General features: G+C 43.1%; 1 protein-coding gene across 6 annotated transcripts in view; it reads right to left on the bottom strand.

Annotated features, from left to right (window-relative positions):
• Positions 1 to 27,775, bottom strand: part of ttc7b (tetratricopeptide repeat domain 7B) — a 348,584-nt gene that overhangs the window by 270,602 nt on the left and 50,207 nt on the right. For all 6 annotated transcript variants that reach the window (XM_078234474.1, XM_078234471.1, XM_078234470.1 and 3 more), the window contains 2 exons: positions 23,049 to 23,182; positions 4,604 to 4,725 (listed from right to left, as the gene is read on the bottom strand). In XM_078234474.1, coding sequence (XP_078090600.1) covers positions 4,604 to 4,725; positions 23,049 to 23,182 — 256 coding nt within the window. The remainder of the gene's footprint in view (positions 1 to 4,603; positions 4,726 to 23,048; positions 23,183 to 27,775) is intronic.

The following is a 27,775-nucleotide window of genomic DNA, read 5'->3' on the forward strand; positions in this document are numbered from 1 at the left end:
TTTCCTGCATTACAACAACAGTGCAGTAACTTGGATTGCAAAAAGCTTTGGTGTCTCCCAAGACATTCTTTTATCCCTAATGACATTTTACACATGGATAGGATGCTATTTTTCAGAGATATATAGCATAAGAAAACTAGTCATCTTGATGGCTTCATGGATAAGTGCATCACGCTATGCGATACTGTGCCACGCAGGCTGGTAAGATACCAGGCCTGAGAGAAGCTAGCTAATCTCACCCAGAGACATCTTTTTCTGAGAGAAAACAGCCTCTACACAGCTGTGTTGCTCCTGCAGTTGCACGTGCGGGCCAGCAGCAGTTCCATGAGCTGGGCATTACAATTCATGATGTGGAGATGCCAGCGTTGGACTGGGGTGAACACAGTGAGAGTTTTAACAACACCAGGTTAAAGTCCAACAGGTTTATTTGGTAGCAAATACCATTAGCTTTCGGAGCGCTGCTCCTTCGTCAGATGGAGTGGAAATGTGCTCTCAAACAGGGCACAGACACACTATCAATCTACAGAATACTGGTTAGAATGCGAATCCCTACAACCAACCAGATCTTAAAGATACGGACAATGTGGGTGGAGGGAGCATTAAGCACAGGAGACAATACACATCTCTTTAACCTGTGCTTAATGCTCCCTCCACCCACATTGTCTGTATCTTTAAGGTCTGGTTGGTTGTAGGGATTCGCATTCTAATCAGTATTCTGTAACTTGATTTTGTGTCTCTGTGCCCTGTTTGAGAGCACATTTCCACTCCATCTGACGAAGGAGCAGCACTCCGAAAGCTAATGGTATTTGCTACCAAATAAACCTGTTGGACTTTAACCTGGTGTTGTTAAAACTCTTACAGCATTACAATTCATCCAGACACACCCAGGCCACAGAAAAGATCACCCAAGGTCACTGCTCCTCATCACAATTCAGTGAGATGATGAGTGTGCTGTGATGTCCTCTGTGATTCTCACACACCATCTCGGACCACACAGGAGGGATAGCTGCTGGGTGAGACACCAGAATGGGGGTCAGCAGGATTGTTGGGCAACCTCCAGGAGTTGAAGCTTAACCTCCTGTGCACTGCCACAAGCAACAAAACAATAACAAAAATTCACAGGGGCAGTGAAAAATAATGGTGCTTTTTTAAAAAAAAAATTCATTCTTCTGCAAATTTGTTATTAAAACTTACGAGGTGGGGAAAGCTGTTCAGGTTATGTGGTTAGAAGTGGGAAGATTAGATGATGTAAACTTCAGGAATATGTCCAATCAAGAGTTGGCAATCCTGACCAAAAGGTTTCCAGTGCCTGATGGATTTTGCCCCACCAAAGAGGCAATTTTGGGATAATTTGTGGAAAATGAAGGGAGAGAAAATGGAAATAAACAGACTAAAAACACAACCTGTTTTCTCCAAAAGAAAAAAAACATATTGGATCAGGAAAGGGCTAAGAGTCAGAAAAAAATAGGGAATTTCAAAAAGAAATCACTCCAAAAAGGGAAAGGATATAATGAAGCATAAACTGAACAGCAGAAACCAGAAGTCAAATCAGCAGGATTGGAGAAAGCAGGAGAGAGTGAAAATATGTCAGTTTTCCCTCGCTGTTAGGTTGTAAGGTTAACGATTGTGCTTATTAGTGCTGGGGTCCACTGAGAGCTCGCCTGCAGCTGTCAGAACTCATTTCAGGGAGAGGGCCTTGCCATATAAACTTGCATACGAGATGAGAAATGTATGCCTGTTTGGGCTGAAAATAAAGCAGTCACCTTATACATTTGTTCTATGTTCCTCCGAGTTTGCTCATGAGAATATTTTTAATAACCCCACACCCCAAAATGGCATCAAATAAACACAAGCTCTCCTTTCTGACTTTGTACTTTTGAGAATGGAACAAGGAAAAAAAAACAATCGACCAAAAAATTCATTTCAAATACAATGGAACAAGGTGGCCCTTCTGCCCCTTGAATCTGTTCCAGCTTTCAACTAGGTCACGGCTGATCACTGTCTCAAGTCCATTTGTCCATTCTGTCAATCCAGTCTTGAAAATTTTGATTGACTCCAATAAATTCTTGGAGTGAATTCTAGGATTCCGCTACTTGTGTGAAAAAGCACTTCCTAATTTCACAATTAATGGCCTAGCTCTAATTATGATTTGAAACCAGTTTTTCTCTCTCCGTTTATGACAGAGGGCATATCTACTATTTAATAAACTACAAAGCAAATCAGAATCACTGCTGACCCAGAATCTTCAATTTACAGTATGAACCCAGCAGCTTGAACATGAAGCACAACTATGATTCACCGCAAAAGAACAGCAAAAACACTCTCTCGATGTTCACCAGTTTGACCTACATATAGCAGGAGAGTCTTTGCTTGCAGCAGAAAGCAAAGGTAGCTCTTTGTCATTCAAGATTCAAGAACTGTCATTCTTCTTATAAATGCACAAAAGCCTTCCTGTATATTTGTGCACCAACATATCTGCATATACCTTGACTGAAGGAATTTGGAACAGATTTATCCACTTCACACTTTTTTATGACATAAAGGCCAGAATTCTCCCCCAAAAATTCTAAGTATCGAATTTGCGTGAAAACTGGAGTAATTCACGCTGGTTTTTACAGTGGGAGTTCAGAGGCCACCAGTGCGAATATCATTAAAAACTAGGGGGCGGGGCCTATTCCCACTGGTAAGGCTGAAATCAGCAAGCTGAGTGGGCCATTGCGCATGTGTGGATCTGTCAGTGCCGAGATCGGCGCTTGTGCAGTGGCCCCGCACTGATGGCCTTACGATTGCTGGCCAGCTCTGCAACCCCCGCATTGCCGGCCCTCCACCCACCCATGGCCCAATTGCTGGCACCCCGACCATTCCCGGGCCAGCCCCGAACCCCCCTTATCCTGGCCCGCCCCGATCTCCAGCCACCCCCGCAATTCCCCAACCCTACAGTCCTGAAACCCTCCCCCCCCCCCCCACTGCAACGCCAACCCCCCCCAAGCAGGCTGACTGTCTCTCCACTGCTGACCCACCACACCCCACCCAGTGCCCCGATAGCTGCCCTCCCTCCTTCCCCGACCAATCTCTGTGCAGAGTTTCAGCGTGACTCCCCCAACCCACCGATCGACCCACCCCAAGGCCACGCCTACATATGTCCCACCTCCTTGGCACTGCCCCATGCCCGACAGGCAGTACAAAGGTGCCCCCTGGGAATTAGCACTTTGCCCCTTGTGCAGTGCCAGGGGGCACAGGCTAGCACTGCCAAGGTGCCCATGGCCAGGGGCACACTCCCCGGCCACCCAATTATCGGGGGGGGCCCCAATGCACCCCCCCTTCACTCCAGCGAGGTTGGGCAGCCAGTTCCCCATTGGTTGGGAGCTACTCTAAACCCCGCTGGAGTGAACCATCTGGGGGATGGGAGGGGAGGAGACTGCAGTCCCAGGCCCACTAATCACATTTAAATTCTATGCAAATGACCATTTAAGTGGTCTTTGCGCCTCCCCGCTGATTTCTAGCGTGAATGTGACACCGCCAGAAATCTGGGGCTGAGAGACATTAGCGGGGCGTGAATGCATGCGCGAAACCTGCAAATCGGCTGATGTGAGAATCTCCCAGCCTGGAGAACCGTGGCCAAAAAGTCACATATGCCAAGGGAGTCACTGCTGCCTCTGTCCATTAGTAAATTTACCTTTTGCCATTTTGATAAAATGGCTGTTGTCATGTCCTGGCTATGTTAGGGGTTGTGGGTTTTAAACAAAAAGAAACAGATGTGATTTGCACACGGAGATTCTAACTAACAATAACTGGTTTATTGTAGGAGCTACTGCCTGTTACAGACTAGAAAACAAAACTAAACAGGAGCTGTGAAACACCCCAGTGCATCACCATCAAATCATGTGACTGGCTCTTAAAACAATCATGCAACCACTTAAATATATAAACAGCTGTCATTTCATTAACATGTACTTTTAAAAGTAATTAAAAGTTTAGATACAAGTAACAACTAGATAGCACCCTCTCTGCTCTTGATCCTTAAATTACAGCTTGAAAATTTCAGATGGCTGCAACGCTGCATGTGCTAAACCAACACAACAAGTTGGCACATTTTAAATCATGCGCAACGGGAGTGAGTGACCAGGTTAACAATTTTTAATGTTCCTCAGGCAAAATCCCATTTCAGGTCAGAAGTTAGGAGACAAAAATAACAAAAGAGGACAATAGCATTAAACACAACACGATGACAGTTCTCTGAAAATCTACAAACATTGCTTGATCTTCAAGTTAAACCAGTTATTCGTTCCACTGAGCTTGTCAAGGAAACGGGTGAGCAATTCAAGGTTTTCAAACTATCACCCCTCCACTATTCTGAATAAATTGTTTAATGCCATTTTCCTTCCGACTGGATTTCCCCTCTGAAACATTTTGACCATTTTATCTGAATGTATTTCAATGGGAGGAATCGGGGTCCAACTGCATGCATGCAAGGAGACACAGATCCCAACATGCCGACCCACACATGTCCCAGCACACACCCATGTTGCCTCATACACATCATAACATACACACCTGGCCATGCACACATGCATAAAGCTTCAACAAGTAACTCAGATCTCACCCATTTTTGAAATAAATAACATGAGCTCTTTGAAGTCCTGTTTCAAGGAAGAATCCCAATTCTTGTTCTTGGAATGCTGATCCAGGCTTTGGACTCCTGTTCTGGATATTCGTGTTCAATACCTGGCTCCGAAAACAAAGAGCAGTCTGTTATTTCTTTTGTTAATCCATTAACTTGATTCAGGAAAAAAATGACATACATTTCTTACTTAAGGACAAGAAATTGAGCATAGATTTATTGAATGGAAAATAACCAAATGAGAGGAACATGCAGACTTTGAACTGAGGCTGTTTCATGAAATATATTTAATTCTGTAATGGTTATTGTATGCGTCGAATTGGTACAAAGAAGTTTGTCTCATAACAGAAAATGTGCAACTTAAGCCTGGTGCAAAGTTGCCTGATCAAATTTAAACAAGGAATGAGAGACCATCTCAATGAGGCACTTGACTCAATTCTAACTGGCCCCCAGGGAAATGGCTTTGAAAAGTATTTTTTTAAATCTTTTGCTAATTAATTAGTTGTCCCCCAACTCTATATTTTAACACCATTCTGACACCAATGAGCAGGGTTCTGACCATTATTATACTGATAACCTATGTTGAAGTATGGAGGGAGGCTCATGTGAAGAATAAACATTGGCGTACACGCATTGAACCAAATGGCCTGTTTCTATACTGTAAACTCATGTAATATGCAAAGGTTGTCCAAATGTGCAAGCATGCAGGCATTTAGAGCTCTATCCAAACTTGCTGAAAGTATGTGTGGGTGTAAGCATGTGTGTGTGTGTGTGTACCTCAAGAATGTTTGTAGATAATGTAGATTTTTTAAAAATCCATTCATGGATTAAATAGGCCAGTTTATTGCTCATTCCTAATTGCCCTTGAGAAGATGGTGGTGAGCCACCTTCTTAAATGCCTGCAGTCCATGTGGTGTAGGTAAACCCACAGTGCTGTTAGGGAGGGAGTTCCAGGATATTGACCCAGTGCCAGTGAAGGAACGGCGATATATTTCCAAGTTAGGATGATGAATGACTTGGAGAGGAACCTCCAGGTGGTGGTGTTCCCAGGTATCTGCCCTCCTCCTTCAATATGGTAGCGGTCGCAGGTTTGGAAGATGCTGCCTAAGGAACCTTGGTTTCTAAGGAACCTACAGTGCATCTTGTAGATGGTGCACACTGCTGCTATTGTGCACCGGTGGTGGAGAGAGTGAATGTTTGTGGATGAGATGCCAATCAAATGGGCTGCTTTTTTCTGGATGGTGATGAGCTTTCTGAATGCTGTCGAAGCTGTACTCATCCAGCCAAGTGAAAGGTATTTAATCACACTGTTAATTAATCATGTCCTGTAGGTGCTGCATAGGTTCTGGGAAGTCAGGAGATGAGCTTACCTAGCCTCTGATCTGCTCTTGTAACCACAGTATTTATGTGGCTAGTCCAGTTCAGTTTCTGGTCAATGGTAGCCCCCAGGATGTTGGTAGTGGAGATTCAGCGATGGTAATGCCATTGAATGTCAAGGAGAGATGATTAGATTCTCTCTTGTTGGAGATGGTCATTGCCTGGGCACTGGTGTGTTGGCGCAAATGCTACTCGCCACTTGTCAGCCCAAGCCTGGATAATGTCAAGCAGCTGAAGATGGTTGGGCCCAGGACACTGCCCTGAAGAAGTCTTGCAGTGATGTCATGGAGCTGAGACAATCACCCTACAGGAACCACGACCATGCTTCATTGTGCCAGGTATGAGTTCAACCAGCAGAGTTCCGTTAACTCCAGTTTTGCTAGGGCTCTTGATGCAACACTTGGTCAAATGCTGCCAGGATGTCAAGGGCTGTCACTCTTACCTCAACTCTGGAGTTCAGCGTTTCTGATTCTGGCGGAACACAAACTGAGCGTCATTCAGCAGGTTATTGCTAAGTAAGTGCTGTTTCATAGCACTATTGATGAACTTCTCCATCACATTACAGATGATAGAGAGTAGACTGATGGGGCAGCAATTGACCACGTTGGGCAATTTTCCACATAGTCGGATAGATGCCAGTGTTGCAGCTGTAGTGGAACTGCTTGTCTAGGGGCATGCCAGGTTCTGGAGCACAAGTCTTCAGTACTATTGCAGATTATTTATTTAAACCAACATTTATTTATTCCAATATCCCAGAGCATTATCCTGGGTCTGTGGATTACTAGTCCAGTGACAATACCACTCTGCCAGCATGTATGTTAGTGCGCAGCTACATGCAAATATTTTCCTTAACCAAAAAATGTTCAGGGTAGACAACCAAACCATTTGCCCAAAGTGTTTATTCTTGCTGAGAGCTCAGTCTTCCCTCACTGGAGAGCAATGCCGAGGCGGCAGTGATACATGGAGGTGCCAGTCATACATCCCTCTACACACAAACAAGTCTCAAACAAGAGCCCTATAGCGTAACCAAATCACAAACACCAGAACATTTGTGTCTGGAATTTCAGCTAGCACGGGGCCTTGTGTATTCTCTCACAGTATCTTTGGTGAGAGACTGGTGACACCCTGAGGACAGTAAGAAGTCTCTCAACACCAGGTTAAAGTCCAACAGGTTTATTTGGTAGCGCAAGCTTTCGGAGTGTCGCTCCTTCTTCAGGTGGAGTTTCCTTCAATCTTCCACCAAAGCTATGGGACGGGTGAGTGCTGGGGGAAGTGGGGTGGTGGGGAGAGATTGGGGGACCTTCTGCAGCACCCTCTAGCCTGTTATCTTTCTATCTGTTTAGATAGGAATCCAACTTGGGATATTTCAATTGCAGCCGTTTATGATTTTTACAGCAATGTGTGAAAGTAGAAACCAATTAACATAGCTTGAAGGTGATTCTGCCTTTGGGTCTGACAAACATAGACAGAACTGGCATTTAAATTTATAGTACACAGCCAGCAGCTTCAACACTAAGCATAACTATGATTCCCAGCTCCAGAACAGCAAAAATGCTCTCTAAATGTTCACCAGTTTAATTTACATAAAGCAGATCAAGCTTTGCTTGCAGCATAAAGCAGAATCAGCCCTTTGTCATTCAAGATTTAAGAACTGCAAATTTTCTTACAAAAGCTTTCCTGTCTATCTGTGCACCAGCACACATCTGCATGTGGCACCTTGACTGACGGGAATTGGAACGGATTTGCTCAGTTAACACTTTTTTGTGACATAAAAGTCACATGTGCCAAGGGAGTCACTACTGCTTCTGTCCAGTAGTAAAGTCATTTTGATAACATTGCTGTCATTTCTTTTGCCACCTGAACATTAATATCCGAAAGTAGGAAGAGTGTAGATACGAGCAATAACTAGATAACACACTCTCTGTTCTTCATCCATAAACTACAGTTGGAAAATTTCAGATGGACCTGCACATGCTAAACTAACACTAGGGTGGCACGGTGGCACAGTGGTTAGCACTGCTGCCTCACAGCGCCAGGGACCCAGGTTCGATTCGCGGCTTAGGTCACCGTCTTGTGTGGAGTCTCCCTGTGTCTGCATGGGTTTTCTCCGGGTGCTCTGGTTTCCTCCCAGTCTGAAAGACGCGCTGGTTAGATGCAATGGTCATGCTAAATTCTCCCTCAGTGTACCCGAACAGGTGCTGGAGTGTGGCGACTAGGGGATTTTCACACTAACATCATTGCAGTCTTAATGTAAGCCTACTTGTGACTAATAAATAAACTTTAACTAAGTTACAGGAAGTCCTTGCTTTAAGTTGTCCTGCTTAACATAGTTTCATGTTAAAGTCATTTATCCTTTGATTTGTCGATTTGTGTCACCATTTTCACTTCTATGTTGTTTGCATTCTGGTCACATCCTCCCTGCGCTGCACTGTGGGTCAGTTGCCTGAGTCGCCACCACTGACGTTGGAGGTCGAGCTGACAGGAAGTGAGCGAGCCAGAGATCCAGGCGAAGGGGCACCGAGCAGACTGACCCAGAGGCGCAGCCGGAACAGTTACCACTACTACTGGAAGGTGCTGTCTGCACTCTGGACGGGATGCTGCCGACTGGCCGGTGACGTGTGAGAAACGCTGGGGCGGGGGGCAGGTGAGCGGGGGGGGGGGGGGGGGGGATTAGGAGGGGTGAGGGGTGGGGGGTGGTTTACACATCGTCAAGAAATGGCCAAAGGAACCTAACTCTGGCTTCAGCACTGATTCCTATGGGAACCCATGATTCATTTAAAGTCGTTTCATTTAAAGTTGCAATTTTCAGAACCACACCACAAATGAACAGTTTGATGATTTTTTAATGTTACTTTTATAGCCTCTCAGGCAAAGTACCACTTCAATTCAGATTTTAGAAGACAGAAATAACAAAAAAAAACTGGACAACAGTGTTAAACAACACTTGATGCAGTTAACCAGAATTATATGGTGCCTTTAACATAATAAAATGTGTCCCGAGGCACTTCATGCATGTTCTCCAATAAAATTTGACACCAAGCCACATAAGGAGACATTAGGAGAAGTACAAAGGACTGTGTTTTAGCAGCATCTTAAAGGAAGAAAGAAAAGCAGAGGGGTGGCTTTAAGGAAGGGATTCCAGAATTGAAGGTCCAGGCAGCTGACAGCATTGCCACCTATAGCACAGCAATGGAAACCGGGGATAAGCAAGAGGTCAGAATTGGAGGATCACATATCTTAGCAGGTTGTAGGTCTGAAAGTGACCTTGGAGGATTATAGGGACTCGGAGAGTTACAGAGATTTTGTGGGCTAAGAGATTACAAAGATTCTGGAGGACTGCAGAGGTTGGGAAATTAAGATTTAAGCGTTGTAGGGCTGGAAGAGGTTACAAAGATCACAGGGGTCTGCAGTGCTGGAGGTTGTTACAGGTTGTAGGGAATACCACTTTCCATCCATAGAGATGGACAGAGAGCCCAGAGATCTTACCAGAATCATAAAATCCCTACAGCGCAAAAAGAGGCCATTCGGCCTATCAAGCCTGCACCGACAACAATCCCACCCAGACCCTATGCCCGCGACCCCATGTATTTATCCTTCTAATCTCCCTGACACTAAGGGGCAAATTATCATGGCAATCCACTTAACCCGCACATCTTTGGAGCACCCAGAAGAAACCCACGCAGACACGGGGAGAACGTGCAAACTCCACACAGACAGTGACCAGAGGCAGCAATGCTAACCACCGTGCCGCCCCGAGTGATGCATACATCCATTGCAGCAGTGATTACATTTCAACAAAGTAGTTAATTAGTTGTGGATGCTTTGGGATGCAACATAAATGAAAGTTCTTGCTTTCTGTAGGTATGTGGGGATTGCCAGGTGAAAGTTCCATCTAGATAATCATGTACCACCCTGGTATTCGCATGATACAATAATATTGTTAAATCAATAAAAGTATATTTATTAGTCACAAGTAGGCCTTACATTAACACTGCAATGAAGTTACTGTGAAAATCCCCCAGTACTACAGACTGTAAAAATTTCAGGTTAATATTTCAGTTTCTGGAGAGTAAGCTGATCTCAGTCAGCAGCAGATGTTTTTCACATTTGGTCTGGGTGACAAGGGTTGGGAGTGTGGGAGAAGAGTGGGAAATTCGCCAGAGTTCCTCATCTTGATCACAACTCCAGCTGGAACAAGCTGGAGGCCCAACAATGGAGATGAACAAATAGGAGAAGATCACACATGACTATGGTGCCCCTTGCCGTCCAACAGCCCAGCAACAGTCACCAATGTAACTAGGATTCAAACCAGTTGAAGTCAAAACCGAGGCATGGAGCTTTTCTTTATTGAGAATCATTGATTTATCCAATCTCTCCTCCCACTCCCCCAGTACTTGTATCTACTCAAACATCATTAATACTTATTACCTGTTTCTCATAACTGTAACAATGTGATTGACATGACATTAACAAACATTAACAATATAATTGACAAAACGCTAACAACTACTCTCCACATGCAAGAAATGGGAGTTTTGGGAAAATGCTTGGCTGACATGAGTACCCATACTCATCGAATTACATACATGTACACCACAGAAACAAGTCATTCAGTCCAGCAGTTTCATACCAGTATTCATGACTCCCACCCCTCTTTATCTAACCCACACTTTTACTCCTTCATGCGGCTATCCAGCTTCTCCTTGAATGCATCCGAGCTTCAATTATTCCCTGTGGTAGAGAGCTCCACATTCTAACTCTCGGGATAAAGAAGTTTCTCTACAACTCCTTTAGAATTGATTCGCTCTGGAGTGTTGTCAACAAGGGTGAAAGTGGAATAAATGAACAAAGTTGGACTATTAGATCTAGAATTTATAGCAGAGAGTCAGATCGTTCAGTCTCCGTTCATGCTGTTGTTTATGTTCCATGTGAGATTCTTTCCAGCTTATCAACATATTCCTTTCTCCCTCATTCTCCTCGGTAACTTCCCCTTCAATATATTTATGACTTTCCTTGTGGTAGCAAAGAGTGAAAGACAAAAAACAAATTCCCAAATGTATAAATGCTTGCAGCATGACACATTCTATTTTAATGATTCAATGAAAAACTTTTACATAAAGATCAGAACTGGGTGTTTTTAAATCACGACAAGTACTTATGTAAATTACATTGTTGAATCTAAACTAATCTTTATTGGGACTTTGCTATGCAACTCTAAACAAATGGAAATTGTGCCGTACACTGAGAAGCATCCTCTTTTGTCCATTCGCACCGAACTGGTGCTAACTCTGCCACCTTGGAATGAAAAACAGCTCAGTTATGACAAACACAATTACGCTGGAAAAAAATAACTAATCACCTCATTTCATGACTTCAACCCCAAAAAATGTCTTTCGACATAAACAAAAAGGAAATTAATGATCTTTTTGGCGTTTCAAAGGCACGGTAAATGAGACAGGGTACACATTGAGGAGCTCCAGACAATCTCAGCCATACATCACTGTAATCAGCTCCATTCGCTGAGCTGCAGTAATAAGCCAGGCAGCAGTTTAATGCTCCCATGTACTTATTTGGTACAAAGTCTTTTGTTACATAAACCCGTGACTGTTTCACTAGTCTGCTTGGGTACTTGGCACTCAGAGTGGCATCTTTCCATTATCCACATCTGTTTATCGAAAAACTCCAAATTGCAGCACATTCTATCAATTGAACATTTTCCACCTTATTCAAGGAGAGATAAAGAAGGAAAGAGACGACTTGTTTCAAACAATGCTTTTAATAAGTTTGGGGACATCCCAAATAGCCCCACTGCCAATGCAGTCAGTTCAGTCACTGCTGTAGCATAAAAATGTGGCAACAAATTTGCACACTGCGATGACGACCAGATAGCCTGCTTTTACTCATGCTGGTTGAGGGATAAATGTAGTCCAACACGCCTATTTATTCAAAATAATGCTGCAGATATTTAATATTTGAGGCAGACAGACAGGCAGAGCCAGTTTAACCTCTCAGCCAAGGGTCAGCACCCTCTGACATACAGGATAATCCTCTTGACCTTTTTGAATCAGGTTACTTTCCTTGCGGCGGGGAGCGGGGGGGAAATATCACCCAACAGCTTTACAGTTCAGAGTTTAGAAGAAATTAACCTAGAACTGGACAGCTATAGCAATCACTATACAAATTAGAACGACTTTACTCAGTCACAATGGTTTAAGAACCATCATACTTAATTCACTTCAAAAAAACTTCCATCTCCTTTCAGATACGTTTATCATACAATCCCTACAGTACAAGAGGAGGCCATTCAGCCCATCAAGCCTGCACAGACATCAATCCCACTCGGGCCCTATACTTATAACCCAACATATTTACCCCGCTAATCCCCCTGACGCTCGGGTAATTTAGTATGGCCAATCAACCTAACCAGCACATCTTTGGAGTGTGGGAGGAAACTGGAGCGCCCGGAGGAAACCCACGCAGACACGGGAAGAACGTACAAACTCCACACAGACAGTCACCCAAGGCCGGAATTGAACCCGGCTCCCTGGCGCTGTGAGGCAGCAGTGCTAACTACTGTGCCACGTTTTACTTCAAAGCAAACCTCAATTAGTCAAAATTATTGGCCCTACAAATAAACCACTCTGATCTGGCATGTATAACACTGGAATAGCAACGCACAGAACAAAACAATATCATATTAGTATTTTTTTCCTGTTAACAACATTTTAGCAGTGTACTACTGAATTAGATTGTAGATGCATTAAACTGTAAAAATAACACACAGATAGCTGTAAGTATTTTTGTACAGTCTGATTAGTCACAGAAGTCAGGAAGGTCCCAGCCTTTCCCCATATTTGTGCCAATAACTGAACCCAAAGAGGGCTGCTGCAGAGATGCTATAATGGGCTGCAGTAACCCCTGCTCCCAACTAGCCATCCGAGGGTTATGAAGGGAGAAACGTACCAAACCATTGGTGCCTCGGCCCTAATCTCCAGAATTTCCCTCTAAACCTCCCAACCTCTCTTTCCTCCTTTAAGATAACTGCTTAAAATTTTCTTTTTGACCAAGCTTTTGGTCATCAGTGCTAAAATCACCTTATGTGGCTCAGTGTCAAGTTTAGTTTTATAATGATCCTGTGGAGTGCCTTGGGATGTTTTATGATGTCAAGGGGGCAATACAAGTTGTTGACGCCACACTCGGTTAAGTGCTGCCTTGACTTCAAAGGAAGCCACTCCCAACTCACTTCCTTTTCACCTGTTACATGTGTTTGGATCAAGACTGTAATGAGATCTACAACTGAGTGATCCTGGCAGAACACAAACTGAGCACAGGTGACCGGGCCCAAGATGTCCCAAGTTGTGTGGATACCATTGCTGAGTTAATTGCTGCTTGATAGAACGGTCAATGATATCTTCTATCACTTTGTGAGTAGGTGGATGGGGAGCTATTTGGCCAGATTGGATTTGTCCCGCTTTTTGTGGACAGGACATATCTGGGTAATTTTTCACATTGTCAAGTAGATGCCAGTATCGTAGCTACACTGGAAAAGCTGGGCTCAAGCAGCAAATGGTTCTATAAGACCATAAGATATGTTCTGGCGCACAAGTCTTCAGTACGACAACTGAGATGTTGTCAGGGCCCACTGACTTTGCTGTATTCATTGCTGTTTCTTGATTAATCAAGTTGACAGAATCTGTCATCTGTAAGGGTGGGATCTTCAGAAGAAGGTCAAGATAGATCATCTACTCAGCACTGGTTCAATTTTGTCTTCTATATTTTGGACTTCACCACCACTGAGGCTGGATATATTCATGGAGTCTATTCCCCCATTTTGTTGTTTAATTATCCATTGCCATTTACAACTGGATGTGGAAGGACTACAAAGCTTTGATCTGATCTATTGATTTTGGGATTACGTAACAGTTTATTACATACTGTTTACACGGTTTAATATGTCTGTAGTTTGTATTGTAGCTTCAGGTTGGCAGCTCATCTTGAGGTAGGCCTGGTGCAGCTCCTGGGATGCACTTTCACACTCCTCATTGAGCCAGGGTTAACTTAGAAGCATAGAATATAGGAGTAGGCCATTTGGCCCATCGAGCCTGCTCCTCCATTCAATCTGATCATGGCTGATTTTCTACATCAACGCCAAACTCCCCACTTTCTCCCCGTACTTTGTGATGCCTAGAAATCTATTCCTTTTGCAAATATATCAGTGATTCGGCCTCCACAGCCTTCGGTGCGAGAGAATTCCACAGGTTCACCACCCTCCGAGTGAACAAATTTCTCCTCATCTCAGTCCTAAACAGCCTACCTCACACCTGGAGACCAGGATCCCTTGTTCTAAAATCTCCAGCCAGGGAAACATCATCCCTACATCCAGTCTGTCCAGCCCTGTCAGAAATGTATACATTTCAATGAGATCTCCCCTCATTCTTCTAAATCCCGGTGAATACAGGCTTAGTCCTCTTACGGGGGGTCGGCCCCCTGACTTGGCGGTAATGGCGCAGAGATGTATGCAGGGTGATGAAGTTACAGATTGTGATGCAACACAATTCTGCTGCAGCTGATGACCCACAGATGCCATGTTTGGGCTGAGAGAGCGGTTGGTGAATCAATCCCGTTCAGCATGGTGATAGTGCCAAACAGCCCCATGGAGGGTGTTCTCAACATGTAGAAGGGGGGGGGGGGGTTTGGTTTCTGGGAGGATTACTCCTCGGCAGTATTTAAATTCCATTTGAGCTTCCATCCATAGCGTAACATTCTGTTTCTTTCTCCCTCAAATTATTATCTTGCTTTCCCTTAGATACATCTAGGCTATTCATCTCAAACACTTCACGTGTTCCACATTCTAATCACTCGCTGGGTAAAAGATTTTTCCTGGATTATCTATTGGTTTTATTAGTGCCTATCTTATATTCCTGGCCCCTGGTTCCAATCTCCCCCATTTGTGGAAATATTTCTGTCTCTACCTATTCAAAATCTTAAAGACCATTATCAGGTCACAGGTCAATTGAAGAGCCCCAGCCTGTTCAATCTCTCCTGATCGGTATTAACTTTCAACCTGGTATCATCATTGTTAAAAAACTCAGCCTTCTCCATATTCTCTTTTGTGAATTAAGTAAGCACAAAGATAGCGGTTGGTCGCTGAATGCAGCTGGTCAGAGTGCGCAAGGGAATTTTAAGGGTTAATTTTAATTTTCTAAAAGCCTGTCCAGTATTATCAGCTGGGGTGTATGATCAACAGTATGTTCAACAGAGATTGATGGATTTCTAATAGTAAAGACATCAAAGGATATGGGGAACATGCAAGAAAATGGCAGAGGCAGAAAATTAGCCGTGGTCTAATTGAATGACAGAGCAGGCTGGAGGGGATAAACGGCCTATTCCTGCTCATATTTCCTGTATAATAAGAAACCTAGAACTGTTCACAGTATGCTGAGTGTGCTCTAATCAAGGTTAACATAACTGTTTTACAATTCTATCCCATTTGAAATGAATGCCAGTTCTTTGTTAACTTTTCTAAATGGTCTGATTTTTATGTTTTCAGAGGAGGAGGGGTAGAGAAAAAAGGGGGAGGAAGAATGAAGAAAATAAACACTGCAGCTTTAGCCAAGGGTATTTAGGGTTAAATAAAAATTCATACCATGGCAATGAATAACTTAGGACAAATTTATTCTAAAACAAAGCAATAGAAAGTAGACATTAAATTACATAAATGAAATGGCGGAACTTTCCATTGTGTAACATGAGAGAGACATTGTTCTGTTTGGAGTATTACAGAAAAGGTACCATATGGTAACATAATTCGCAATTCTATGAATATTTCTCTGCAAAATACTAATGCTTGATGGACATCCCCTCCCTTTAGCAAATCAGCATTACTCTCCAAACCTAGCGAGCATGATTTATACAGCGGTTCAGTTTCAGGGCAGCATTTAATGAATCCTGGCTGCCTGATAGTTAAGTTTTAAAAGCTGAATACCAACAGGTTTGGGGAAAAACAATTACTGTTCTGAATAAAAGTAACCCTTTCCTGCAGCATCTGAAAATTCGTTATAAATTGCTTGACTTACAGCTTCCCTATATATAGCATGCCTTCTCCTTGGCTTATCCTTCATTACAATCTTGAGGGGACATTGCAAGTGCAGACAAAGATCTGTTTTTGTCACACCACCACCATCTGTCTAACTCATCCCGTCCTTGCCAACATCAAAACATTCGCATTGCAGCAAGACCTGGACAAAATTCAGGCTTCAGGCTAATAAGTGAGGAGTAACATACAAGTACCAGACAATGACCACCGCCAAACTGCCAAGTCTACAAGGTTACACAGGGAGGCCTATGTGGAGTTTGCATGTTTTCCCCGTGTCTGCGCAAGTTTCCTCCGGGTGCTCCGGTTTCCTCCCATAGTCCAAAGCTATGCAGGCTAGGTGGATTGGCCATGCTAAAATTGCCCCTTAGTTTCCAGAGATGTGTAAGATACTCCGGCAGGCACACTTAGCAAACCAGGCCTGATTTTTCTGCGCACGGGACACACAAAGATTAAACGGACGTTAAACTTTAACTTGCGTGTATCTCAGGCTGCTGATAACTAACAGATCTTAATGTTGTAAATTAGGAGTCATCGCCAAGCACTAATAACAGCCCTTTCTAAAATCTCCACAACCACAAAATTCCAACAGGTTAAACAGTGAGTGAATAAAAAGTGCAGAGAACTGCATTGCTCGGGTTTCAGAGATTGCAGACAACGCGTGGGCTGCACTTCAGAGACCGCTGCACTCGGTTATCATGGTGTTTGTTCTTTTTTCTGTTTTATACCGACAGCAGCACTTCAAATGAGGTCAGCCGCTGACATCAGCTGAAGTTATAGCCGATGTTAACGTTATGGCTAATGAGCAATTAAGCTGTGAGAAACATTAGCGTCTGAAAAATAGCTCTGTTTTATACGGACAGGAGTAGGAAAGTACATTGTCACCATCAATTAAACAAACTCTACTCTATCATCCTGAAAATAGGATGACTCAATAATAGTTCATAACCGTACAATTATTAATACAAAGCTGGTCTCCTAAGTTGCTGCGCAGGCAATATGCATAGTAGAAAAACAGCAGCATTATAGTTCACAATGTAAAACAAACGATTCTGGTAAAATGCAGCCTCATTGCTGCAAATAGTCTGAATCTTATTTCCCGAGAACTTTCAGCATGCTATTGGCTGTGTCAGCTTTTCCACTTCTTCACTCGCTCAATCTCTCATTCGATGCAAATCCTTTGTTTTCTCTGCTCTAATCCAGACATCATTGTCAAATCTGCAAATAGATGCAATTCTTGTATCGCAGAAGAATCTTTATCCCGTCTCCATAGGGACTGTGAGATGGTCACTTCCATCAATACTGTCAAGGACAGATGTATCTGTGACAGGTGGATTGGTGAGGATGAGGTCAACTTATGTTTTTCCCTCACTATCGGCCATTGGCCCAGTCTAGCAGCTATGTCCTTTAGGACTCATCCACATTGGCAGTGGTGGTGCTACTGAGTCACTCTTGTGACCGACACTGACGTCCCCCCCACATTTGACTTGATGCCATGAGACTCCATTGGGCCAAAGGGTTAATCTCCAGGACATTTCTGGCAGTAACCCAAGAGGAAAATAGAATCACAGAATCATAGAATCCTACAGTGCAGAAGGGGGCCATTCAGCCCATCGAGTCTGCACCGACCACAATCCCACCTAGGCCCTATTCCTGTAACCCCACATATTTACCCTAGCTAATCCCCCTGATAGTAGGGGCAATTTAGCATGGCCAATCCACCTAACCTGCACATCATTGGACTGTGGGAGAAAACCGGAGCACCCGGAGGAAACCCACGCAAACACGGGGAGAACGTGCAAACTCCACACAGACAGTGACCCGAGGCCGGAATTGAACCCGGGTCCCTGGCGCTGTGAGGCAGCAGTGCTAACCCACTGTGCCACCGTAGTGGCATAAAAATAAACTCCACATTTTTATTAGTTATGAAAATGTTGGTGATGGGAAATAAAAAGCTGTTTGTTTAATCATCAAATCAGGGAATGAAGAGCTTGCAGATTTTCAGATAGCACAGGAGAATGGACATGTTGGAGTTGAGGTGATGAAACCTCCAGAGTTATTTGCTGCTGGAGTTGGCAATCCTAGTGATAGTTTCAGGGTCCACAGATACTGCCCGCCCAGTTAACTACTGTAAATATAACCAAGGTGAAATGCAGGTTAGCTACCATAAGCAAAGTATTGGAGGTTGTTTGGAATTGCCCACTCTCCTCCCGGGATGCTATTAAAGTGAGCAATAACACCAGCTGGAAACCACTTCATTGTTCTAGTCTTTTTGAAATATATTTTTGTTAAAAGGTGTTCTGTGTTTTTTGGAATGTTCCCTATCTGCCAGTCACTGTTTTGTAAGTTTCATATTTGAGTCAATCAATGCAAGGTGAGACGTAAACATTGTGAATGTTAATGATTTCAAATGGGACGGACATGCCATGTGCAGTTAATACTAATACAGGAAATGTCAGACAGCGCCATAGAAACAGAGCCTAGATCAATTATGGACTATCCTCCATGCCGTTGAGGCAATGTAAATGGTCCTTTGGTCAGTCTCCCTCACTCTCTTTCAAAATATCTATTATTAAAAAAAAAATTTGGGGTTACAGGGAAAGAGCAGGAAGGTGAGACTAGCTGAGTTGCTAGTCTCACTCTCCGATTATATCTGATGGGTGCTGTTACTGCCAACAACTCCAGCTACTTGCTCTGGATTACAATATTACCAGTTGATGATTATCAGGTGTAGCTTTCTCTTTTGCAAAAGTTGTCGATAATGGACTTTAATATGCACATTAAGTCATTTATACCATTTTCCCACCAGCTGCGGTGCCATTTGCGATTTTGCATTGCTTAGGTATCAAAGTAATGATACACTTATATGGCAGTAGCGTTGAGGGTGCAGTCTGGCCCTGGTTGACATCTGGCGCATGCGAGTTGCTTACGGAGCTTTGTGGCATTCTAGGAATGCTGCACCCTCTTCAGGCAGCCAGGGAAAAACATACAGAGAACATTTGTATGCAGTGCTATTCAAGTGCAAAAAGTGGAGGGTGAATTGCTACAAATAAAAGATCAGGCAGGATTGAACAATCTCAAAGGGCTGAATGGCCTATTTTGTTCTTACGTTCCGAAAGATTAGCTTTTTCTGTGCAAGGCATGTGTTTCTTGTGGTCTGTTTCAGCACAAAATCCAGGAAAACCTATCCCACAGCACTGCGCCTGTAACAACTACATCTGCTTGCAGGATAATCACATCATTATTGTATTGATACACAACTTTTCACGTAACACAGGGATTTTCACAGTAACATAATTGCAGTGTTAATGTAAGCCTGCTTGTGACACTAATAAAATAAACTTGAAATAAACTTTAAACCACAGAGGCAAAATGATCAACTGGGATTAGGATCATCAGATCTCAGATTATATAAATATCGGCTGGAGTTTTCCGGCTGTTCATGTCCCGCCGTCGCTGCCAGCGCGAATGGAGAATTTGGCACTCAGCCAAATCTCCATCCACTGCAGCGGGACTGGAGAATCCCAGCTGAGGACGAGCTCAGTGAAGTTGGCCCCATATTTTTGTGCTGAGTGATTTTTGACTTGATTTATTATTGTCACATGTATTTGTATACAGTGAACAGTATTGTTTCTTGCGCACTATACAGACAAAACATACCGTTCATAGAGAAGGAAACAAGAGAGTGCAAAATGTAGTGTTACAGTCATAGCTAGGGTGTAGAGAAAGATCAACTTAATGCAAGGTAAGTCCATTCAAAAGTCTGACAGCAGCAGGGAAGAAGCTGTTCTTGAGTCGGTTGGTACGTGACCTCAGACTTTTGTATCTTTTTCCCGAAGGAAGAAGGTGGAAGAGAGAATGTCCGGGGGTCCTTAATCACATTTTCAGATGACACTTAATGATACTTCCAGATGTTAAGGTCAATAGCTGTCTCAAGAAATTCTCAAACCAAACAGCAATATAGTGACACTTCAGTTCGACAATTGTTCAATTTGAATTTCCTGCCTGCTCTAAGCAAGTTCACACCTATTCGATTTAATTTAACTAAAATACCGGGATAACATTCCCTGAAATTGGCTTGAGTTTTTTCAGATGCATGTCAGGAAAGTTTTAGAAAAATCGTTGGCTTGGCTATCCTGACTGCTTCATTTAGTTGGATCCCAAGTCAGGAAATTGTCCTCGGCCATTTGCTTCACATTTTTAATTAGTTAACCTAAATTTTTATTTGGTAATTTACAGACCCACCAAAGGTCCAGCTGATAAATATTTTGAGCTAATGCCCTTTCTTCTCCCATCTTTTGTTACATTGCCGTAGCCATGAAGTATCCTCCTGAACCAGCAATTAAAACTGGCTAGCAAAAAAAAAAAGAGACTTGAATTTAAATTTCATTGCACCATCTCCCACATGAGCGTCTGAAAGATTTAACATGAATCAGAGTGAAGCGACAGTTAAATAGGCTCATGCGACAACCAATATTGCCCACTAAGATTTCACAAATAGAAGGGAGATATAAACAAATCCGTTTTTGGTGGTCTCAGGGGTGGAATACTAAACAGCACGGCTGGGTGGGGGGGTGCTACTAGGATAGCATGAACTTTAACCTTTGCCTGAACAGCTGCCTTATGGGAGGGTGTGGAGAATGGGCATAATAAATGAGTAGGAATGGGCTATTCAAGTTGACCTTTGCTTAGCTTCTCTCTCACCTCCCTGCCCCAACTCCCATATTCCCGATTCTCATCAGCCATGCATCTGCAACCCCCACCCCCACCCCACCCCCCAGAGATAGGAGATTCTAAAGATTCACAACACTGAGTGAAGAAATTTCCCCACACCTCAGTTATAAATGGGTAATCCCCTATCCTGAGACTGATTCCTTGTTCTAGACTCCACAGCCTGAGGAAAGATCTTTGCAGCATCTACCCAGTCAACACCACTATGAATTTTATATGTACTGAGAGCAATCTTCTAAATCCCAGAGAATAGAAACCATTCTACTCAATCTCTTTAATTGGAGAATCTTCCCTTCTAGTGGACATTTGTTTCACTGCCTCTAAGACAGCTACATCCTTCCTTAGGGAAGGAGGCCAAAATGTACATAGTACTCCAGATGTGGTTTCAACAAAACCTGATATAATTGCAGCAAGTCTTTCCTGTGCAATAAAGGCTATAATTTCACTTGACTTCCTAACTACGTGCATTACCGATATATATATATTATATATATATGAATTTGCTGCGATTTGTGTACAAGGACACCCAAATCACTGAACATCCAGCCTTTCATTTAAAGTGACCAAAGATGTGGTGTGGAGGAAGGAGAGAATAAAGGAGGGTAGGGGTTTATCCCATAACCAAAAGAGAAAACACTGGAAAATCTCAGCAGGTCTGGCAGCATCAGGAAGAAGAGAAAAGAGCTGACGTTTCGAGCTCAGATGACCCTTTGTCAAAGCTCGGTTACCCGGTTTATTGCAAGAAGAATGAAGGTGAAAAGTAATGAGCGTGTGCAATCTGGAGGAATGTAAAGTGGAACTGTCAGCAAAAGATGATCGCAAAAGTGAGATGACATGTGGAGAAGGACTGAAAGATAACCGTCAGGAAAGACTTAACAAAACTTCTCCAGAAAAGAGAAGGCTGAGACGTGATCTGATAAAGGTCATCAACATTATGAAAGGGTTTGATAGGGTGCATGCAGCCAAGATGTTTCCACTTTGGGGAAGTCCAAAAACTAAGAGCCACGAATATAAAAACACCACTAATAAATTAAATTAGGAATTCGGCAGAAATGTATATACCCTAAATATGGCTAGAATACGAAACTTGCTACCTCATGGAGTAACTGAGACAAAGCTAGATAAACACAAGTTTAAATTTATTTATTAGCGTCCAGCTTCCCATCCATTGACTCTGTCTACACTCCCCGCTGCCTCGGCAAAACAGCCAGCTTAATTAAGGCCCCCACGCACCCCGGACATTCTCTCTTCCACCTTCTCCCGTCGGGAAAAAGATACAAAAGTCTGAGGTCACGTATCAACCGACTCAAGAACAGCTTCTTCCCTGCTGCTGTCAGACTTTTGAATGGACTTAGCATGCATTAAGTTGATCTTTTTCTACACCCTAGCTATGACTGTAACACTACATTCTGCACTCTCTCGTTTCCTTCCCTATGAACTGTATGTTTTGTCTGTATAGCGCGCAAGAAACAATACTTTCCATTGTATGTTAATTCATGTGACAATAATAAATCAAATTAAGTTGGCTTATATTCACACTGCAATTAAGTTACTGTGAAAATCCCCTAGTCACCACAATCCGGCGCCTGTTTGGGTACACTGAGGGAGAATTTAGCATGACCAATGCACCTAACCAGCACGTCTTTCGGAATGTGAGAATATGAAGATAGGATTACTTGAAATAAGGTGGGAGTGGAACACTGGAATAGGTCAGCTGGGCCGGATGGCCTGTTTCTGTGCTGTAAACTTTACGTAATGTTTTGAAGGAGGACCAGATTGGGAGGGTACAGCCTTGGAAAAACCTGAAGTTACAGGAGAAAGACAAGTCATCGCCAACTGCACAGACAGAGTACTCTGAGGTGAAATTAATTAATGGCAAGGTTTAAGTGAGAGGCTGTGTGAAAGTTTGCTGTATGGTAGAGCAGGGTGCCAGTATTCAAGACAAGAGTGGATGACTGTTCAAGATGTGGAAGAGTGGCGTTTCTCAAACACACATCATTAACATCTTGCCAACTGGCAACTAGTTAGAACTTCCAGATAATGGTTATTTTGAGCAAATTGCAATGTGTGAAAGCACCAGAAGCAAGGGGAGTACTTAGAAAGGATCACTTTCTTCAAAGATTTCAATAAAAAATAAAACGAAGAGTTAAAAGCACAGTTATAAAAGATTATGAACAGTGTGCTGTTTTTAATATCAGCAGTAAAACCCAAGCAGATTCTTCTTACCCTTTCAGTTTCTTGTAAATAAAGCAGAGCTATATCACCAGCTTTCTCATAACATGTAATTATTTCTTGTTCAGTATCGGGCTGCAGATCATTTCTTGGCGACGCCGCTGTTACTAGCTTCTCCAGACACAGACCTAAGGAGAGAAAACATTAGATGTGCTCATTTATAAACTGAACAGGGTTCGAGTCCCTCAGTGGCACAATGGAGAAGTGCATCAAACTGAACTGAACGCGCCCTGCCCAAGGTGTGATTGTTAACCTGTAATGAGGCTGCTCAAACTAAGACTAAGACTAAAAACTAAGTTGAGGGAACTATCATCGGAGACTTAGTCAAGAAATGTGGTCAAGGGTCCACATCTTCAACACGTTATATAGCACATTGAACTTAGAAAATATACCCCAAGCCCAGGCTGAGCTCCAGCTCCAGGCCCAGCTCCACACTTTGCAGTTTCCTCACTGAGGCTTTTTTCTTTTCCATCTCTCCACTTCCAGCATTGGGAGAGCTGTCTTCAACCCCGCAGACTCATCATACAAACCACCTGGTTCTTCACCCAAGAGTATATTTTCTGAGCAGCTTATATGGGGCTTACATTAAGAAAAATACTGCATAATAAGAGTGCTGGCTTTGTTAGGTGTTGGCAAACTCAATATTCTTGGAAATCAAGGAAAACAAATGGACTGGAATTTTCTGGCCGTACATGCCGGCGGGGTTGGAAGATCCCACTGATGGCACACCCCCGCTACGGGTTTCCCAGCGGCAAGGGATGCACCCAACAAGAGACCCCAGGACCAGAAGATCGCATTGCCAGACTGCCTCTGTGAGAAATGTAGCGGATTGCATGGAAATTCCCACCTATTGAGTTTGATCAATTTAATAACGAAGCAATGAAGTAACAGAGGGTTAATGAGGGTAGTGCAATTGATGTTGTGTACATGGACTTTCAAATGGTGCTTGATAAAGTACCACATAATAGACCTGTTTTATAAATAGAGGCATGGAGTATAAAAAGCAAGGATGTTAAGCTAAACTTATCAAACACTAGTCAGGCCTCAAGTGGTGTACAGCATTAGTGCAGTGTTCAATTCTGGGCACCATACATCAGGAAAGAGATTGAGGTATTGGAGAGGAAGCAGAGGAGATATGCAGAATGGTACCAGAAAGGAGGGATTTCAGTTATGTGGACAGCCTGGGGAGACTGAGGTTGTTCTTCTTAAAGTGGAGAAGGTTAATAGGAAATTTAATAATGGTGTTTAAAATCCTGATGGTTTGGATAGGGTAAATAAGGAAAAACGCTTCCCAGTGGCAGAAGGGTTGGTAACCAGAGGACACAGATTCAAGGCATTGGTAAAAGAACCAGAGGTAACATAAGGAGACTTGTTTTTTGCACAGCCACTTGTTGTGATCTAGAATGCAATGCTGAAAGTGGAAGCAGATTCAATATTAACATTCAAAAGGAAATTGGATAAATACTTGAAGGGGAAAGAATGAAAGGGCTATGGAGAAAAGAGCAGGGGAGTGGGGATAATTTGTAGCTCTACCACTGATGGCTGAATGACCTCTCGTCCATGTTGCATCATTCTACGATTCTAATTTATTTGGGTCCAGCTGTGACCAGAGCATATCTGAAGTGTGTGGCGATATCGCAGAGGGGTCAGGTAGTTATCCAAAGTTGCAAATCTGTGTCCAGGATTTTGAAATGCACGCAAGACTGGCAAGAGCAATGTCACCCTCAATCTGGAATGTAGTGTAAACAAGCTGATTTCAGAGCAACGCAGCCCCACCAGGTGGTGAAGCGACTTGCAGTGACAGCATTTCTGAAATATAAACGGGTTGTGAGACACTCCTGCAACAGCAACTTCCAGCAACTTTGCTCGTAGGTTGCCATGGAAACTTGAGTTGTTAACTACCATGGTTTATTCATTTTTTTTTAAACAGCATACCGCAGTAAAATATTTTGACTAGAAAATGACAGGAAGTGCTCAGCAGGGGGTAGTTGCTATTTGCCATCGGAGGAGACTCAAGTGGTCCCATTTTTAGTCTTGTATACATTATGATGGGCTTTAGCCAATTTCTTTTGTTGCCATAGGAACTCAATGTGACCAGACAAACCTTTCTTTTTTTAAAAACAACAACGAAGCCGCAGCCTCACAACGTTTCATACAAAATGTGACTGCAGTGATGTTTATAACCTTCAATGGCAGCACCGATTCTAACGGCTTGCCGCATAATTCAGAACTACATTCCCAACAGCATGCAGTTATACACAGCCCCTTTAACGCAGAGCATATGTTAGGTCCTTCGCTGAGGGAAAATGGTAGTGGGAGATATCAGGGAGATGCCTGAAGACAAGCTGTGAAAAAGACAGGTTTGTGGAGGCCCTTAAGCTTGCAGGACACGAGAAACAGCAAGATTGTTAAATGTCCCAAAGAGAGGGTCAAGGCAGTGCCACCAATTGTGGAGCAGCAGCAGTTGCACTGCAGGACAGAACAAGGAGCACACACCGGCAGAGACACTGGGCTAAACAAGCTCCTAGTTCAGGGGTGAAGCTATGCAAGGATTTGCAAAATAAGGATAAAGATTTTCACAAATCAGAAATGAGGATTGATGAGGACAGCAGAGATGTCCAAGCAGGTTTGGCACAGGGCAAGACACAGGCAATAGAGCATAGGTCATGTTGCAGCATAAGGCTCAGCTCATTAAAATGTAGTCACTGTTGTAATGGAGAAAGTGCAGCAGCCAATTTGCGCACAGCAAATTCCCAAAAACTGCAATGCGATAATGATCAGATAATCAACATCACTAAAACAAAACAGTGGTAAATGTTGTCCAGGTGCAACTCTCTTCCTCAAAATGACATGCAATCTTTTACATCCACCTGAAAGGGCACTTGGGGCATTGGTTTAACATCTCATGCAAGCACCAGGAACAATTGAGTCAGGGCAAGGGTTACAGCAATAGTGAGTTATGCTGGAGGCAGGCAAATTTAAGTTGAAGGCATGTGGTCTTTCATACTGTCAAGCTATGTATGCCACGTCTTCAGATAGTGCTGCCCAGAGGCAGCTTGCAAACAAAGGCAAGGAAGAGACTAAGAAAGGAACAAAAATAGAAAAACACTGGAAAATCTCAGCAAGTCTGACAGCATCTGTGGAGAGAGAACAGAGCTAACGTTTTGAGTCAGGAATATTCTCCAGCATTTTTTATTTTTATTTCAGATTCCAGCATCTGCAGCATTTTGCCTTTAACTAAGGAAGGAACCTAAGGTACTACAGTGGTGACTGTGCAGAGGCAAAGGGAGGAGCACAGGGTAGCCTTGCAGAGCTGGGCCACAACTGAACTGAACATAGAGTAGAGGCATCATAAAAAAGGATGGAGTGGGTAACAATCCTAAATGTTTCAAATGAGGTGAAGGAAGCGCTTGCCTGAAGGTTCTCGATATGTTTATACCGACCGTTGGCAGACTTTTATTTTTAAATATTATGAGAACACTTATTGAGATCACTGCAGGTATAGGGTTGGGGAGAATGATAAATAGCAGTGGATGTCCAGAGACAATTCTGATGGTGAGCTGGGAATTTGAGTGAATTGCTGGGAGACAAAGTAAACAGTTAGTGAGAAAGGGTCCTTGAGTTTATCATTGGGAAGCATGAGCCAATCAGGATGAGTGAATATGAAGGAAGTGTTTTCTTTTAATTGGTTCCTGAGAAGTTTAAATAAATCATAAGATGTTGTGTTCACGCAACAAAGGGCGCATTTAAAGTGTGATGGGCAGATGGCAAGCCTTTAATATAATTAGATGTGCCTCCTGGAGGAAGATTTATGACATGTTAGGGAGTTGTAAACTGATTTTATGCAGTCAAACACTGGACTACCTACATATTCAGCACCAAGCAACTAGAATCGATCTGTAGAATGTAAATAAGGAACCGTTCTAGTCAAGAAATTAGCGATTGTAATTGGAGAACATCTCAGAAAAACTTAACTTGTCCAAGTGGCAAGACCATGTAGTTGAAGAACAGTGAAGTCATCCTTAAAGAAAGGGCTTGCACTTATATAGTGGTTTCACATCCCGAGGACATTCCAATTGTTTTTGAGATGTAAATGCTGTTGTAAAAACATGGCAGGCATTTATGCATAACAAGGTCCCAGAAACAGCAATGAGATAACGAACAGAATTAGTGATGGTTGTGGAGGGAGAAATATTGTTTAGGATACAGGACAGAACTCCCCTGTTCTTCAAAACAGTACCACAAAACTTTCTATATCCACCTGAGAGTGCAGACTGGGCCTTGGTGTGAAATGAGGTTTTCCACAATTCTCAGACCATTCCAGTTGGTAAATGGAAAACTAACCAGTGAGAGATGTAGTGAATATTTATCATGGTTCATTGAGGGTTATAAAACTCTATTGCACTGAAATGGTATTTCTAGCAATTCAAAATAATGATACTTGATAGAAGAACCTCCCCCGCCACAGTAAAACCAGATCAATGGAAATCCACTCCATTTCAGTGTCACCTCTGACTGTCCCCTCCAGTTTCATTTATTGCAGTCAACGTTCACTAGCTTTCTGACATGTATATACTGTCTTCTTGACGATGAGTGGCAGACAAACCCTTTTAAAGAGGTACGGCCTCAGGAATTCTGAGATACCTTACGGTTTTATCCTGTGTCCAGCAAACCTATGACTGGGACTTACCACTTCAGCCGCAAGTCCAGCATCACGGAAA

This window comes from Mustelus asterias, chromosome 18 (genome assembly GCF_964213995.1).
Source record: "Mustelus asterias chromosome 18, sMusAst1.hap1.1, whole genome shotgun sequence".
NCBI classification, from domain to species: domain Eukaryota; kingdom Metazoa; phylum Chordata; class Chondrichthyes; order Carcharhiniformes; family Triakidae; genus Mustelus; species Mustelus asterias.